The 16,442-nt window shown below is 46.8% G+C and overlaps 1 protein-coding gene across 1 annotated transcript in view; it reads right to left on the bottom strand.

The window, feature by feature from the left end:
• The window catches only part of LOC144114924 (QRFP-like peptide receptor), a 587,744-nt gene extending 571,612 nt beyond the window's left edge, over positions 1 to 16,132 (bottom strand). The window contains exon 1 of the mRNA XM_077648955.1: positions 15,184 to 16,132. Within this exon, the coding sequence (XP_077505081.1) occupies positions 15,184 to 15,556 (373 nt within the window). The 5' untranslated portion in view covers positions 15,557 to 16,132. The remainder of the gene's footprint in view (positions 1 to 15,183) is intronic.
• Between the last annotated feature and the right edge of the window lie 310 nt (positions 16,133 to 16,442).

The raw sequence follows: 16,442 nt of genomic DNA, 5'->3' as shown, positions 1-16,442 counted from the left end.
CATTTCTTTAAGCGCAATTGCCACAGGGCAGCTAAAGATCATCTTCAGAGAAGCTTGTAGCCCTTGGCCACAAGAACGCGGCTCTGGAAAAAAATTAGCGGTGGTTTAGCTTTGGTTAAACCTGGAGTGACGCGATAGCTACAGCTGGCCGAGTGGAACTTGGTCACGTGACCAACCTCGTGACGAACCACGTGATAAGCCACGGCGCCGGCAGCTGCTCCGCACCAACTGACCAACCACGTGACAGCGTGGCGGCGAAGCCTCAGGTTGGCAGCTCAGCTACAGGGTGGCGCCACTGCGTGCCACGCTGAAGGCTCGAAATGCTACCGTAATATAGCTATCGCTACAAAACACATGATATTTTCTTAACTGCAGCTTAATGACTCCTCAGCAAGCTCACGGAACTAAATTCCGTCTGCATTTCCCTGATAGCTACCTTAGGAATGTATATTGAAACTTCCGCATAATTGAAAGTACGCTTTGTATTCGTTTACAGCATTCTTAGCTATGTGCAAAAAAAAAAAAACTTCATTATGCTTCGTTTTCCTGTTGTGATCGCACCACGCACTGTAAGGCAGCGGTAAAGGCGTCGCAGCGGCCGCATTCCAGGGGCCTCATTCCAGCTGCAGGGAATTATCATGAGTCTATATGTGTGGAACGCTTTGAAAAGTCTCCCTTCTAACCTCCAACGTCCCACCCTCTCCCCCTTCTAGCTAATTTAGATGCACTGGTTATAAGAGTGGAGGTTTTCAGGTTAGTTTTACCACGATAGAATCGTACTTCAAAACCGGTAAGACTAACCTGAAAAGCTCCACTCTTCCAGTTCGTCGTTGTGCGATTCCGCTAGAATATCTCTTAAGGCTAAGGGTTTTTTTTACTTGTTCACACCAATGACTATATGTCGGACACTTTGTGTAGTTTATTGATTTCGTTTCGCTTTGTTCGCGAGGCATATAGAACAGCGAGCCGTGGTGTAAAAACAAAAACAAAAAAATTACCGATACTCCAGTCGAGAATCGACTCTAGGTATACAGTGCAGGGCGCACTTTTTGAGTCCAGCACATCGCACCATAAGTAGACTTCTTCATGCTGGAATATATATGCTATTGCTAGTGTGCCAAAAGCCAAAGAACGAGGCGGCGCTTGGCTCAGGTTCAGAAGAACGCTCTCGCTTATCCGATCTTGCGGCCTGTCATCGAAGTTGTTTCGGAGAGCTTCCCCACCTTATATCCTAAGATCTTTCCAAGCAACATGCTGCTTGTGCGGATAGACTATTTATCGCGGACTGTGTCATTTGCAGAATATGGCAAAGTGCCTACGGTTGTCGCTCTATACACCTTGCTTGCCATAGTATGCCTTTTTCCCCCTTATAGCTAACTTTTATTTCGTGTTCTCCTGTCTTTCCCCCTGTGCGGTGGCACGACTCCCATCTGCAATTCTGGCGTTATGAGCTGCTTTACTGTTTCGCTTGCAGACTTCGATGTGGGGTGAGGGAGTGGCGGGGCTATTGTCAAGCTGCATCACACGCAGCCTTTTTCATCAACACGCATCGTGGTCGGTCTTATTCACTTGTATTTTGAGAAAAAAAATTAAAAATTAAAACTGAAAGTGATGAGCCATGACAGTCAATTGCGCCGAACGGCGACGTAAGATTTATGCTCGCTGCGTCGCAATATGCGAGCCTCCGCGCGTGCCAAATTAAATCGCCAAGCCCGCGGGTTTGACGCCCGAAATATAAAAGTCGTGTTAAAGACCTGTTAAAAATTTTACCCTTTCGGTAAATTTTCGCTAGAGAAATGGCGGTAACTTGAGCATAATGTGCCACGCGTTGACTCCTCGTGCATGGGTTACTTAGTGCCACGGAGAGAGCAAGAATCCGTACCGCTGTCCTGAGACGAGCCAGAACAGAATCATTACCCAATCACTTCCCCTATCCGCGAAATAGAAAATGACCTCAATGCACCTCACTGGGAATTGTGCGGTCCCATATCTTTGCTTGTCCGCACATGTTGGAACTCTCCAAGAAGCAACCCACCGTATCGTCTCTCACCCCCTGCAACACGCACATAAGGACTGAACTGGACACCTTGGCAAAACGACGTCTCAATCTGGCGTCATGCTTCCCCACCTGCTTAGTGCCTGGAGGATCGTCGATCCTCACCCAAATATGCGCGAACCTCGACATAGGTTTAAAGGACTACACAATATAGTTTTTTTTTTCTCAGTGCAAATAGCTTGTTTCTAGCTCTTTGCGGCTGTGTTGAGCTAGTGCGGCAGCAGAAGGCACTTTTATTGCTGTGAAAATTGGATTTAAGAATGGAATTTTTTGTTCGATTCACAGTCATGACGTCAAGACCAAAAAAAAAAGGGGTTTGGTTTCATAATTTGTAAGTGAAAGGCCAAAATTGTAGCTTCAGAGATCCGCACGAAAAATTCAATCTTGACGTCTCCTTACTGGGCTCGCGCGTGAAAACGACAGGTGGCGGCGATACCCGCCTTTCATATTTAGGTTTTTTGTAGCTGATGACGGCTACGCTTTCAATGAAGCATGCCTCTTTGTCACTTATACACGGTAATCTTTCGACGCCGGCCAGCGTCGATTGGCCGCCATGGTGGCTCAGTGCTTATGGTGCTCGGCTGCTGACCCGAAAGACGTGGGTTCGATGCTGGTCGCGGCAGTCGTATTTAGATGGAGGCAAAATGCTAGAGGTAGTGCACTATGCGATGACAATGAACATTAAAGAACCCCAGGTAGTAGAAATTATCCGGAGCCTTCTACTAAAGTGTCGCTCGGAGCCTGAGTCGCTTTGGGACGTTAAGCCCCACGAGTCAACCAACCAACTAAAGTCAATTTCTCCTGAGTGCTCCTTTAAGGCTAGAGGTGTGCGGGTGCGTCGGCTCACGTCCTGCAGGTGACAAAGATGTAACAGAATCAAAGAAACAAGATCCGCTTTCAGTTCCACTTGCACAAAATGCGCTTTGAATAGCGTTTGCGCGCCAGAGGATGCACCAGGTGTTTCAGAGAAGGTGAACCAGAATTTTTATAAATAGGCTTTTTCAGGTATGAAGGCGGCTTCTGCACAAAATAACCGCGTTGGCGGACGTCAGGAAACGTGTAAATAATATCAACTAGTTAGCCGCTCAACGAATTCCTGATAATTAACTTTTTAACTATAACAGTCAGGCTACAGGTTGCAATTAAAGACTTGTATCCGGTCGCTAGTAATAGCCATATCAGTTTCTAGAATTTATAAAACGCTATTATCCTTGGCGCTGTGGCTCAACAAATTTTGTCTACATCGTGCCAAAATGCATACGCTTTCGAAAAGCATGCAGGCAAAGCAACTTTTCCAGTGCACGTAACTAGCTAAAAAAAGCCAAATTGTGCCGAGCCACAACGCAAAGGGTAATCGCGTTTTCGAAATTCTAAAAACTGATATGGCTATTACTAACAACCGGCTAAGTCTATAATTGCAACCAGTAGCCTAACTGTTATAGTTCAAAAGTTAATTATCAGAAATGAGTTAAGCGGCTAACTAGTTAACATTATATACATGCTTTCTGATGTCCCCCCACGCAGGTATTATTGTGACGAATAAGCCGCCTTCATAACTGAAAAGGCCTAATTTTGGTTCACCTTCGCTTAGACACCTGGTATAACTGCCACTATGCTGCACAGCTTTTCTCATGAATAGAATCCTTGGGGCTTATCGAGTAGTAATTTTTTAGTAATTTTACAGCATTGTCATGATGAACGCCGGCTAACGTTCATGTCACTTTCTACAGAAGTTACCCCATTTCGCGCCAAGATTTAGAACAGCTGCGGCCGCTTGTAGCCCAAAGCGGCGCTACCGCGGAGACGGTGAAAAGCGCAGCCTCGGAGATCAGCCCGTGGTGGGCAATTGTCGTGTAATGTTAGAGCGCGAGCGGCATTTCTGTGGCCATCATAGAGCATAACCAAGTCTAAGGGTAAGATTAACCAAGCCGCGGGTACTTCTTAGATGGTTCGTAATTTGCCGGAGTAATTGGCTTCGTAATAGGCATTTATAATGCACGTCCTCCGGGTGGATAAAAGCGAACCGACCTAAAGTACGAACAAGTCAGCGAATCCAGGCACAGAATTGTCGCTGTGCACCTCTGGCCTTCTTGTCTCGCTCTCATATATAAGGCACGGAGGACCCTATTATCAGGGAGACGAGAGAGGTCAGACATTAGGGGCTCGGTAGCGGCTGCCAGCTAGCCCTCAGGGCATTCGCGCCGACTATCCCCGCTTCGAAACGGTCTCGCTCCGTTCACCTCGAAGTGGCGGGTCTCGTCGAAACGGCATTCTGTCTAATAAGAGGCTCAATACGTGGCAGCCTCCGTGCATGGGACTACCTCGTGCCGAACAAAGTCCGTCAGTGCTGGACGCGCTGTTCGCTCAGGCTTGTATACTATAGTGCACCAACACAACGAGCTCCTGTGCCACCTCAGACTAACCCTCACCACCTAGCCTCACTGAATAAGCTCACACGCCCTAAGCACTCCACAAAGCGCTAAATAGAGGCGTTAAGGCATCTGTGTGCACTGCACTGAGCTAACGTTGTTGCCAACGCACAACGCATTCGTTCCCTTTTGCAAACTTCTACGCTTTCAGTAGTGATGTTTATGCACCCCCCCTACTGGCTTTGCACGCAATTCGAACCGACGCATATTTGTGGGGAAACAATACAGGGAAGTCTTTCTTCGGTTATCTGAACTGCACTGCGTATTCTTATTCACTATTTCTTACCGTATGCTCGCTACGTTTGCCGGGAGAGGCAAGCTACATTTCCCTTGAAAAATATTCCCTACCCTTACCTTAACCCCAGGGACATCCGGAAAATTTTTTGAAGGTTTCTGTCCCGTCGTATTTCAAGACCAATGGACTATTACCTTGCAACAAGATGAATCAGAAGCTTAATTAGCGTTCCGAGAAACCTGTCTCTTAAAGCCATAGAGATGCTGGCAGAGTTCAGTATTTTGGGCGCAGCTTATTACTATATATAGCAATAGCCAGATTATACAGAGTTGAGAGGTTGTAGTAGTAACAGTAGTGTGACACCGCAACAAACTCAATAATGCGAATGTGACGTGGATAGAAACTTTGTTCGGATTATCTAAAACTCTATTAACAGGATCCCTCTTAACGCACTTGACGTCGAATTTACTGAAGTCAAAATTAACAAAATAAACCGGAGTTTGAATTAACAGAGATATATTTATCGATGGTTCACTACCACGGCAACACAGATATCTTAGCTGCATTTTCACCCCGGGAGAGAGCGACAGGCACTTAACCTGGATTTTTTTTTTCGGAAGGGGCCCAATGCAATGCATTCTACCCCGGATTCGAAGGGGGGAGGGGGGTGCATGCTTAACGAGAGAGTTCTAGGACTGCTGGAGCAGGGGCAGGAGGGGTTGAGCTCGATTTCGCGGGGAACCCGGGTCCCCTCGGGCTCCCCCTTAGATACGTGCCTGGAAAACAATAATCTGGGAAATATCTTATGTATGTATGTTTGTTTGTTTCCACGCTACACGTACTTCACGACAAGCAGAATTAGTTATGCTCACTTTCAAGCTTTTGCAAAGAGAACAGGCACCAAGGTGGCCGAAAGCCGCACGCAAAGGGAATCAGGAATATTTATCGAAGCCGACCCGCGAAAACGTGTAAAGAGAGCTGGTAACAGCCACTGGAAAGAAGACAAGGCGGAAAACTTTAGGTACAACATGATTCTTACACTGGCAGTATCCATTAGCCAGCCGTACGTCGGGCGCTTGCTGCTGTTTCGCTTGGCACGTCAGCCAGAATATCTTCGCTCGTACTTGGTGGTGACACTGTTTTGTTTTCCGTTTCACCGCAATATCTGTCGTTGGTTGTCGGCAGGCACGCGTACAGAATCATAGCCTTTTATTGCCCGCCTCAATTTTATTAATGGCCAAGTAAAGGTTAGAAGAAACAAGCGGCCGTTAGCGAAGCAGTGCAAAGACTGTGAATGACGGAGTTTCCGCTTTTGAAGCGCGAATACAATTACATTCCCGTCACGCCTGCTGCTTATTGCTTGTTTCGCCTAATTTCATACCTGTTTTAAGCGGTTAATATACAATCTAAAGGACTATTTTCGCGCATGCGCAGGAATCAAAGTGGAATCAAAATTTCGAGACCCACACTCGCTCTCCTTTATTTCTCGTGGAGGTATTAAACGACGCGCACATTCGACTTCTGAAGCTTCCACTTCTTCAGCGCAGTCGAGCAGTTGGCCCCCCTCGCAATTACACCTGCACTTTTTCAGCGCGCACAAGGATGGTTTCGTAACCGACATGCTTTCAGTTGTAATTTTAGCGACTACTTTCGGCGCTACTGCGTTTAGTTTGCCGGCGTCAAGCGGGTCAGAAACAGGAAGCGCAGCGGTGCATCGCGGTGACTTCGTTCGGTGGCTACTGGCAACAAACAACCAAAAAGAAACGAAGACCGTTTTCGGGCTCAGATCAGTCTCATAGAGCTCGCCAACCACTCAGTGCTATGGATCCTGATGCTGCGCCTGCACATGTGGTCACCGCCGTAGCGGTTGGACATAGCTCTTCGGAAATTGCAGCCCGGCTGAACGCGGCGTGCCTTCTCGAATTCGCGCTCCTGGAGCAGTTGGTTACGACGGCTCTCCGAAAGTCGACGAATCGGGTAAAGAGAACTCCGAGTTTTTTTGCCAATGAGAGCGTCAGGCAGAAAACACATGCATTTCGAACCGTGTCGGAGCTGTGAAGACTAATGATACAGAGTGTCAAAAAAAGTGTATAAATTACACCGGGTGTTTCACCAAAGATTTTACATAACATTTAAAAATATACTTTTTGAGTTAGAAGAGCGCTTTTTTCGGCATAGCGTTGTCAGCTGTGTAGTAGATGAGAATACTGCTAAGAGGTGCTAACTAGCAGGCTGGTGAACTAATATTGAATGTATAACTTGTCAACTATTACTGTTAGGTTCCTCAATTGCTGAGAGGCGTGTAGCCCATCGTAATCAGTATTCATATTAGATTTTAGAATTTCGAAAATGCGGTTACCCTTGGCTCTGTGGCTCAACTAATTTTGGCTACATCACGCCAAAATACATGCTCTTTCGAGAAGCTTGCATGCAGAGCAACCTCTCCAGTGCACGTAACTCGTAGAAATAGCCAAAATTTGGGGGGGGGGGGGCACAGAGCCAAGGGTAACCGCGTTCTCGAAATTCTAAAACCTGATATGAGTATTACTGACGGTGGGCTACCCGCCGGTCAATAATTAAGGAGCCTAAGAGCCATAGTTAGAGTTAACTATTTAATATTAGTTAACCAGCCTACTAGTTAGCACGTCTTAGCTGCATTCTGATGTATTACAGCGCTGACAATGCTATGCAAAGAAAAAGCGCTCTTCTGACTCGAAAAGCTAATTTTTAAAAAATTGTGTAAAATCTTAGGTGATACACCCTTTATAGCTTGCATCTCAGGGTTAACAGACGCTTGCGTATTTTTGACGCCAACGGAGCTAAGACCCAGTTTGGTTTTCCTGCGACTAAAAAAAGGAAAAAAAGCACTATCTATACTTCTGCCAGCTGTCTTGGGTCCAGTAGCCAGAATTTTGAGTCGCTACTTTGAAAACAGTGCTCAGTGCCTTAATAGGGCAATCGCTAAGAGCTGAAGCCTGGACGAGATGCGGTGTTTTTATTGCCATGCTCTTTCTCTTCTATCCTGGCCGCGAACATTTTTGCGCCTTATTATATCTGCAAAAACGCCGTAGAATGGAAATAAGATGCTCTCTGGAGGACGCACAGACCATGCACTTATGTGAACAATAGTGAAACAGACCATGCCGGGTGCCTGGAGCGACAAGTGTCGGGGCTTCATATTTGTCGTTTTTATTCTTCTTGCTCTATGCGTGTACCACTATTCAACCTACCTATAAATAAATCGCAGAAACAGCAAGACGTCTTAGTTTGTGATCGTCTCATACTTGTGAGCAAAATGCACCTATAAAGATTTGACTTCGTTAGTTCTTGTGATGGCAGTGTTCACGATGTTAACTAAATTCAGGGTGCACTCTTTCGTTGGTGGAAGCTCAGTGGCGGAGCCCAATTATGCACCATGTTACAGACCACTGCGCTCTACTAGGTGAGCTTAGCTTGATTATCTGTCGTGTGTAGCGAGGTAATTCATATAGGTCACCCTCCTTCCACCTAGCCCACTTTGTTGCTCCCGTTTTTGTACGCAGTGCAGTCGTGCGCAATGAGTCCGATCTCAATCGCCGACTCCGCATTAAAGCACCACCGATGCAAACCTGCATCATCATCATAATCATCATCATCAAAATCATCAGCCTTCCTAACCCCACTGCAGGGCAAATGCCTCTCCCATATGTCTCCAATTAACCCTGTCCTTTGCCAGCTGCGCCCACTCTATGCCTGCAAACTTCCTAATCTCATCCGCCCTCCTAACTTTCTGTCGCACCCTGCTACGCTTACTTTCTCTTGGAATCCACCCCGTTACCCTTAAGGACCAGCGGTTATCTTTCCTTCGCATTACATGTCCTGCCCAAGCCCATTTCTTCCTCTTGATTTCGACTAGGATGTCATTAACCCGCGTTTGTTCCCTCACCCACTCTGCCCGCTTCCGGTGTCTTAACGTTACACCTATCATTTTTCTTTCCATGGCTAGCTGCATTGTCCTTAACTTAAGCTGAACTATTTTCGTTAGCATCCACGTTTCTGCCCGTAGGTGAGTACCGGTAAGATAAAGCTGTTGTACACTTTTCTCTTGAGCCTGCATGAGCCCAAAGACAAATCTCTTCTGAATTCCCGAATGCACCAGGTTATAAGACAGGTAACCAACCCCCAGGAGCAACTAATCGCTGCCTGTGCCGCTGAACTGATTGTCCGAAAGACGATAATACGAGCGCTGCCAGTAGACAGACGCTTGTCTACTAAACCATCACGAAGCGCTCCATCCAATGCTTTCAAAAAGCTATAGTCAAAAGAAAAGTGCACATTTGCGTTCTTTCTTCTACCGTGCCAACATCAGCTATTTATTCACCATGTCATGGCCGAACTCGGCAAGGCACTCGACGAACAGGTCGCCCGTCGTCCCCACGCGCCCTCTAAACTTGTGCCTAGTGACGCACTCGTAGAAAAATAAAACGAAAACCGCGTTATTTTCGTAAAAAGTGGGGACGGGGTAACACGCAGTCTTGTAGCTCTCCGCTCCTATAAGAAGAGGCGGTTTTTGATAGCGGGGATGAGTTTTCATCACCTCCTCAATCGCATAACCAAGTTGTGCAGCCGCAGGTGTTGGTTGTGCCCGACACGCAGTGCCTCTTCCCTCGTACATATTTTGACGGTAGCTCCACCCCAGTTCGTAATAAGAAAGCGTTCGTTATAACTGTAGCCTTTAAAGTGGGCTTGGCTGTACTTTATCTTTTTCTCTTTACGCCCTCGTCATCGAGAGCCTTTTTCTGCTCCATTCCTTCTTTTATCCCCCATGGTCATGTCACGAACTTTTAAAGACTCCAACAAAGGCCGTCTCGCTTGAGCAGTATACCTACGCAGTAGCTCACAAAACGGCTGATCAGAAAAAAAAAGCGTGTGTGTGTGTGAGGGGGGGGGGGGGGGTCTAATGATTCTTTCATTGCAAAAATGCAAAATAAGCTGACAGATTTATTAAATAAATACAATAATTATTTAAAATGGGCTATATTTTATCGTGCAAGAACAATAAAACACCGTGCAAACAAGCAGGCGCACGCAAGAAATCGAGAACAAATTCAAAGCTGCTCCTACAGCTGCAAATGCAGCAATTCGACCACTCAGATTTTTAGGCTGTTCGGCCGTTAGGGTCAGCTGTTGCATGAATCTATCTTAAAGCAGACCAGCTGCATCACTGACAGCTGAATCTTTGACCCTTTTTTGATAAGCATTTCGCAAGACGGCGTTTTTGGCATAGTAGTAGCAAATCGAGTACTTCTGAGAGCAGAAAATTATTCCTAATTTCTCTCTCTACAAGGGGCGTTACAGGGTTAAACGCGTTGTGTTTATTGTCTTCATTTCACGCCGTACCAGTTATTTATTTCGACGACGTCAAGCAAGCTAACAGCTGCCTAATATGTCTGCAAGCATCAGGGAACTCTGGTGCTCCATCCGCTGATATAAATGCAGGCGAATGGGCCGCGAGGCAGCTCTGCAGTAAATTCGTTCCCGAGCACATGCGTCCCGCAAACTCTTGCTGCCGACTGTAGATCGAGTTGAAGCACGCGTTGAATTTTGTTACGATGATAACATGACAAGGAGTTCATATGCCTCAAATTTCTGTCTTGGAAATGCATTTCTTTTTCTTCTTCCGACGGATATGCCGAAAGAACGTATAGGCGCTTACATTCTTCGATTATGGGAACATAGCAACAACAAAAAAAAAAGAAGGAAACTACGAGGCTCTTAGGCGTTCGGGCAAAGTGTATGACAGGGACAGCTGCGGGACCTTTTGCGCGGTCCTCGCGGAAATGATCGTCGCGCTCGTCAAGCGTCTGAACTCTCACCGCGCTCTCCATCTGCGACGAGCCCGCTTTCTTGGCCTTCCCCTGTCTCTCCTCCCGCCCTTTGGTGCCGGGCCCCGCGACGAAGCTCAAGACTGGCTTGAAACCCCGTGCATATTTGTCCTGTGTTAGTTCATTTCTGTTGTGACAGCCGCGTGAGTTTTGTGGTTTCGCTCATGCATCCCGCTTCGCACACTTCAACAACCCCTGCTCGCTTTTCCCTCCCCTTTCTGCATTCGAAAATTCCATTACGCCCTGCAGGTGTTCCGGCGAAGAGAATAGAACTATAAAAGAAGCGCAACAATCTCGGAGCCATTTGTCCGAAGGAATCGCGGCCTTATTCGTCTTCTCAGGAGCGGAGACGTACAGCGAGCGTCCTTCCCGACGCAAATGGTTTGCACGCGCAGCGGGAATAAGCCCCCCCATTAGCCACAGCAAATTGTATTTGAAGTGGGATGCCGCTGAGGGGGCTTTGTTCAAGCTCAAGCAGGCTAATTGCACGGCCTTAACCTTAATATATTTATTCGGCGCCTGGACTTCGTGCCCGGCCTCTGTGGGTATGCAAATTTTCTTGGAGGCATTCAGTTGGCCGTTTGAACAGGGTTTATGATATTATTGCATCGTGCAGGCCTCATTCCCACGTACTTCTTCTTCTTCTTCTTTTTCACAAAGGGACCTTCAAAACCGCGCGTCACATTACGACATGCTTCACCAATGACACGAGCCACATGCTATTCGGTCCAGTTCACTAGGGAATATCTTCGAGCCTCCGCATATATCATTTCATTTCGTTTCTACAACAGGCTAAAACCTGATATAGGTGCGTTCGCACCACTTGCGCACGGTTACTTGGAACCTCACCATGCTTTCTGTATTCGCGCCTATCAGCTAATCATTAGGGGAGACCGAATGTATCATGCGGGGCCAAAAAGCTGCTGAAAGGGACTGGCTGATGACATGCACAGCAATTCAATTTGCGTGATTGTACATTTTACAAACGCACACACAAACAGGAAAAAAGAATTAACACAAGAAGCGTGAACGAATCGTACTTTTCTCCCCCAATTCCATCACGTGTTTCGGACCAAAAAGTTTAGCTCTTCTGCATCGCCAACAAACCGCTCCATCGCGCTCAATACGACTAACTGCAAAGCGTCCGGGTTGAACCAGCTGAGGTTTCCACTTTATAGTAAATCAATGCGCTTTTACACAGTGCATTCAACTTGCACAAACATTCCGCGTATCTTGTTCTTTGCATCGACGGCTAAATACATAAATTTATAGCATCGCTGGCATCGCACTGCTTCAACAACCGATCTCCTACCACATCTTGTGCGCTGCAGCTCCTGTAGAGCGGGATGGTATATATCTCGGCCAAAAGAAAAAAAACACGATTTTAAGAGCTGTGAGCTCGGCTTGGGGTTTCAAGCCTTCTATATATGTGCAGAAAGCTATGCGAGGATTACTTTCACATGAATATTCACGCTTCTTCCTCCCTGACTTTTACATATATAAATTTCTGACTCGAGGGCACAGAGACAGCGCGGCTGGTGATTGCTTACAGAAAATATCGCGACCACTGTGCAAAGTTATCTCCCAGGATACCGGCTCATTCGTTTTTTTTTTTCTCCATAAACATTGTCGATCAACTTCGTGTTTCGAGAATCGAGACCCACCCTCCGCTTTGTTATCCAGGTCATCCAGGTAGCGTAAACATCCTGCATTCAGGATTCAGGTGCATGCCGCGGTTCAGGTGCGATTGATTTATTTACGCCGCCTCTTTGTCAGGCATCCCCCTCATTACAAGTTTATTGCCGCTGCATGCGCTCCAGCTTGCTCGCGCAGTCTATAAAACAGTGTATGTCCGCGAACCTTTCATATATATATATATATATATATATATATATATATATATATATATATATATATATATATATATATATATATATATATATATATATATATATATATATATATATATATATATATATATATATATATATATATATATATATATATATAATTTTCTTTAAGCGACAAAATAATAGAAGCATTAAAGAAATTAAACAGAACAATAGAAACATTCCCCTATGCACCATGGTTTCGGTGACTGTTGGCTTCCTTCATATGTTTGTCAAACGAGCCCCTCAATTCGTTTACCTTGTTTGCTAATAGCTTAACGGGGGCTTCGGTTCTGGCAGTCTTGATGCCATAGGTAGCATAAGAGGGCTCTCGCACAGTTTCCGCCCTCGCCGTTAGATGACGTTCTACGTCACACTCGCGGTAATACAGGACGTGCTACGTTCACCGCTATGGACAAGGGTGGCGCAGGTGAACACTCTCAAGGTTCGCTTACACGCAATAAATATAAATACCCACGAGAGCAGCAGATTGGACAGCCGTCGCCGTAGCTCAGTCGGTAGAGCACCGGACGCGATATATATATATATATATATATATATATATATATATATATATATATATATATATATATATATATATATATATATATATATATATATATTCTTGCTACCCTGCAGTCATATTTATTTGCATATTTACATGATAATTTACGTACCCGGGAGATTTTATTTCCGGTTTCGGTGAGTTTTTTGGGTACGTACAGACAAGCATCGGTGCCCTTTCGCGCGGATGGTTAGCTGTCTAGGTGCACGAGTGGTGTTCACCTCAAGGCAGTGACTAAGTTCCGCATGGGTTTGAAATTTCAGATAATTGAGCTTTTCGCGATCCGCTCGCTTTGAATTTTGCGCCATCTCAGAGTTCGCATTTAGCAGGTGAGGTTGCCGCCGCTTGGCTCTGGGATCATAGTTGCACGATTCCTTCCCTACATGAATTTTACATACCCAAAAATTCTGAAGTACCTCTCTCTCTCTCTTACTCAACGGGAAATTGTTTATGAACTCTAGTTTTTCTGCATACCGTAAAATTGCGCCATAACAATCAATATATCTGCAGGTTCCTCCACGGGACGCTTGCAGTTTTCTGCTATTTATTGTCAAAACGCACCTAACCGATTTTTTTTTTCTAAACTTCTTGGTCTCAAGGGCAGGACCAACATTAAAAGCAAGATTCGCCGACGCGCCGGAAGGTTAGACCATTCCTATCAATATGTTCATTACAGTATCTTACAATTACCCGCAGTTGCCTCACAATTAAAAGTGATCTCTAAGAAAGTTGGACTTGCTTTTGTAGACCACATAAGAATTTCCTGCACAGTTCTCATTCAATTAAGGCTAATGCATTCTGGATGTTCTATCCTTAGTTACGTACGTATAACCGTGCCACCGGCATTAACAGTGAGAATTTCGTAGTAATTACTCACTTAGTTAAACTAGAATACACTTCTTTGCGAGAAAATTAAACCGCGCAATATAAATATCATCATCATTGCTTCAACTCTAAGCTTCATTTCTAGGATATTTTATAACCCATAAATCAGTCCGCAGTGTCAGCCACTGTGCATGAACAGGCAGCTACAGAGAACCAACAATAAGGATTGGATGCTTGTTGCACAAGCAGAGCCTATAGGACGCTATTCGAAACCCTTTTCTTACGTAAGAGTGCCACATAATTAGCCGGCGTATAGCATTAGCGCATAATAAAGGCACAGGCCAATCACAAGCCCTGGATACGAAACAGCGCTGCCATTATTTTTTCCTCAACATTGTTTTATTTATCTGCTGGCCCCAAAGCGGAAAGCAGCTTCTCGGTATTTGGCAACTGAAGCCTTCGTAGCTGTGACACTAAAATAAGCATTAGCTGAACTGCAGCTGCCCCAAAAACTACAGTAATTCACGAACGCAACACATAGCATACACGCCTTGCTGTATCGCATAAATGTTTGCCAAGTACACCAAGCGTCTTGATGCAGGTGACCATTCATGTTGATGATCACGCAAAATCGACACTCAATATTGCATATATGGCATCACGCTTCTGTTGTGGATATGGTTAATAAAACAGAAGCCATTTCTCCATCACTGTACTTCACTGAAACACTGCAAGGCAAATTGAACATCCACCGCATCTGTAACAAATGCTTCTGTCAATAGAAAGCCATCGGATGTTGCTCTCATGACATTCCTTGGGCACAGTTTTGTGCGCTTATTTTTCCTCTTACTTTCTCGCGCTTGATTTCCGAGACAAATCCGTTCGTGCAGACGGCCCGGCCACTGCTGCTGACAGGGCCGTTTACACGGGTGCCACTACTCTGCAACTTTCAATCGTCTTCCGCCGAAACGGAAGCGGTGCAGGCCGGACAGAGTACGAAGTTGAGTCAGCATCTCACCTTTTTATTTCTTTCCTCCATTTCTCATCAGTACTCATAAATGTTCTGACGACTCTGATTTCCTCCGAAAAGCCTTCTACGCTTATGCGCACTGAAGGCTTACGCCGCATTCCCGCACGGGACATAAACCCCGTCCCGAAAGCGCCTTCACTGAGTTCTAGGCTTTTTCTTCTCCGTGTTCATTGGTGCCTTCTGCGGCATCTGGTGGCCGTACCAAGTATTCGGCCACCAGATACCATGTCAAGAAGAATCAACAGGGAGAAAGGCGCGCGAAAGAGAGGAGGTATACGCTGCATACTCACTTTTGGCGAACCCCTCGAAGCGGCACATGAAGGAGCCGAGCACGTAGAAGGTGGACAGGCTGTTGACGAAGTGCACCCACATGCAGAAGATGCATATGAGCGTGTCGGCCACTGCGAGGTTGAGCAGGTAGTAATTGATGGTGGTGCGCATCACGCGGTTGGTCACCACCGTCACGATGACGGCGAAGTTGCCCACCAGCGCGGCCACGATGGTGACCAGGTAGACACTCATCTTGAGGTACTCTTTCCACGTGAACGTCGAGTCCAGCTCGTCCATGTCCAGGAACGAGGTGTTGCTGAAGTTAAAAACGTCCAGCGGCCCTTCCCACAGGTCCACCGAGCAGTTCGCCTCCATCGGCTCGTAGCCCGGCATGGGCAGCCAACCACACACACGCGCGCTGCCCGCGTTGGTCTTCACAGGGTAAGTCCACCGTGCGCGGATTCTCCGCCGTCAACCGCTACTGTCGGCCGTGCCAGTCCGGAGGGTTTCATTCACGCCGCACCCGCAAAGTGTCAAGCAACGTCAGTCACTTCGCGCACTTTGAACCGGAGCACCAACGAGCGCTGACGAAGCGCGTCAAGTTTGTCACGTGCGTTTGCTTCCTCTGCGCCGAAGCGCGTGTCTTCTCACTAGCGGCAGCAGTCGCCGAAAGCCCGCCGAAAGTGTTCCAATTCAGTTAAGCTTGAGACGCTTCGTCGACTTCAACGCGTCGATGAGCGCTCCGCAGCTGCTGTCGTCATTACTGCGCGCGCGGCAAAAGTTTACGAAACACAGTTGAAAGTATCAGGGCTCAAATAAGCGCGGAACGGAGCGCGATGGAATGTAGGGAAAGTGCTAGCGAAAAAGAACCAGCCGGATAACAGAGGGATTAGTTCCCCACCGGGGCGGGGGTGGCCTCGAGACAAACTTTTTGCGGACACCTCGCTCTAAGAACTCTCGGGGCGGAGTGGACCGACTCGGGCCGGCGCTCCGGTGTGTTTTGCTGAAACATCCGGGCGCGCGCGCATGAGTCTACAAAGAGGCGCCATCTGTCGCCTTCGGGACGAAAGAGGCGCGCGGGAGCGCTAGCGCGGGACGGTCCCCACACTTGGTCCTCTTTCTCGTCGTCGTATTCCGGCGTCCTATGGCTAGAATGAGTACGAGGTAGTGGAACCAACGGCTTTCTACGGGGCACAGGAGAGTGCGAGAAAGAAACAAGAAGGCAAATCAGGGGCGGCGAGGTACAAAAAGCCGTTCGTGGTTACTCAACGCGAGAGCG

This window comes from Amblyomma americanum, chromosome 1 (genome assembly GCF_052857255.1).
Source record: "Amblyomma americanum isolate KBUSLIRL-KWMA chromosome 1, ASM5285725v1, whole genome shotgun sequence".
NCBI lineage: Eukaryota > Metazoa > Arthropoda > Arachnida > Ixodida > Ixodidae > Amblyomma > Amblyomma americanum.
The sequence above is the reverse complement of the archived record's forward strand: the minus strand, read 5'-3'. Positions and strand labels throughout refer to the sequence as shown.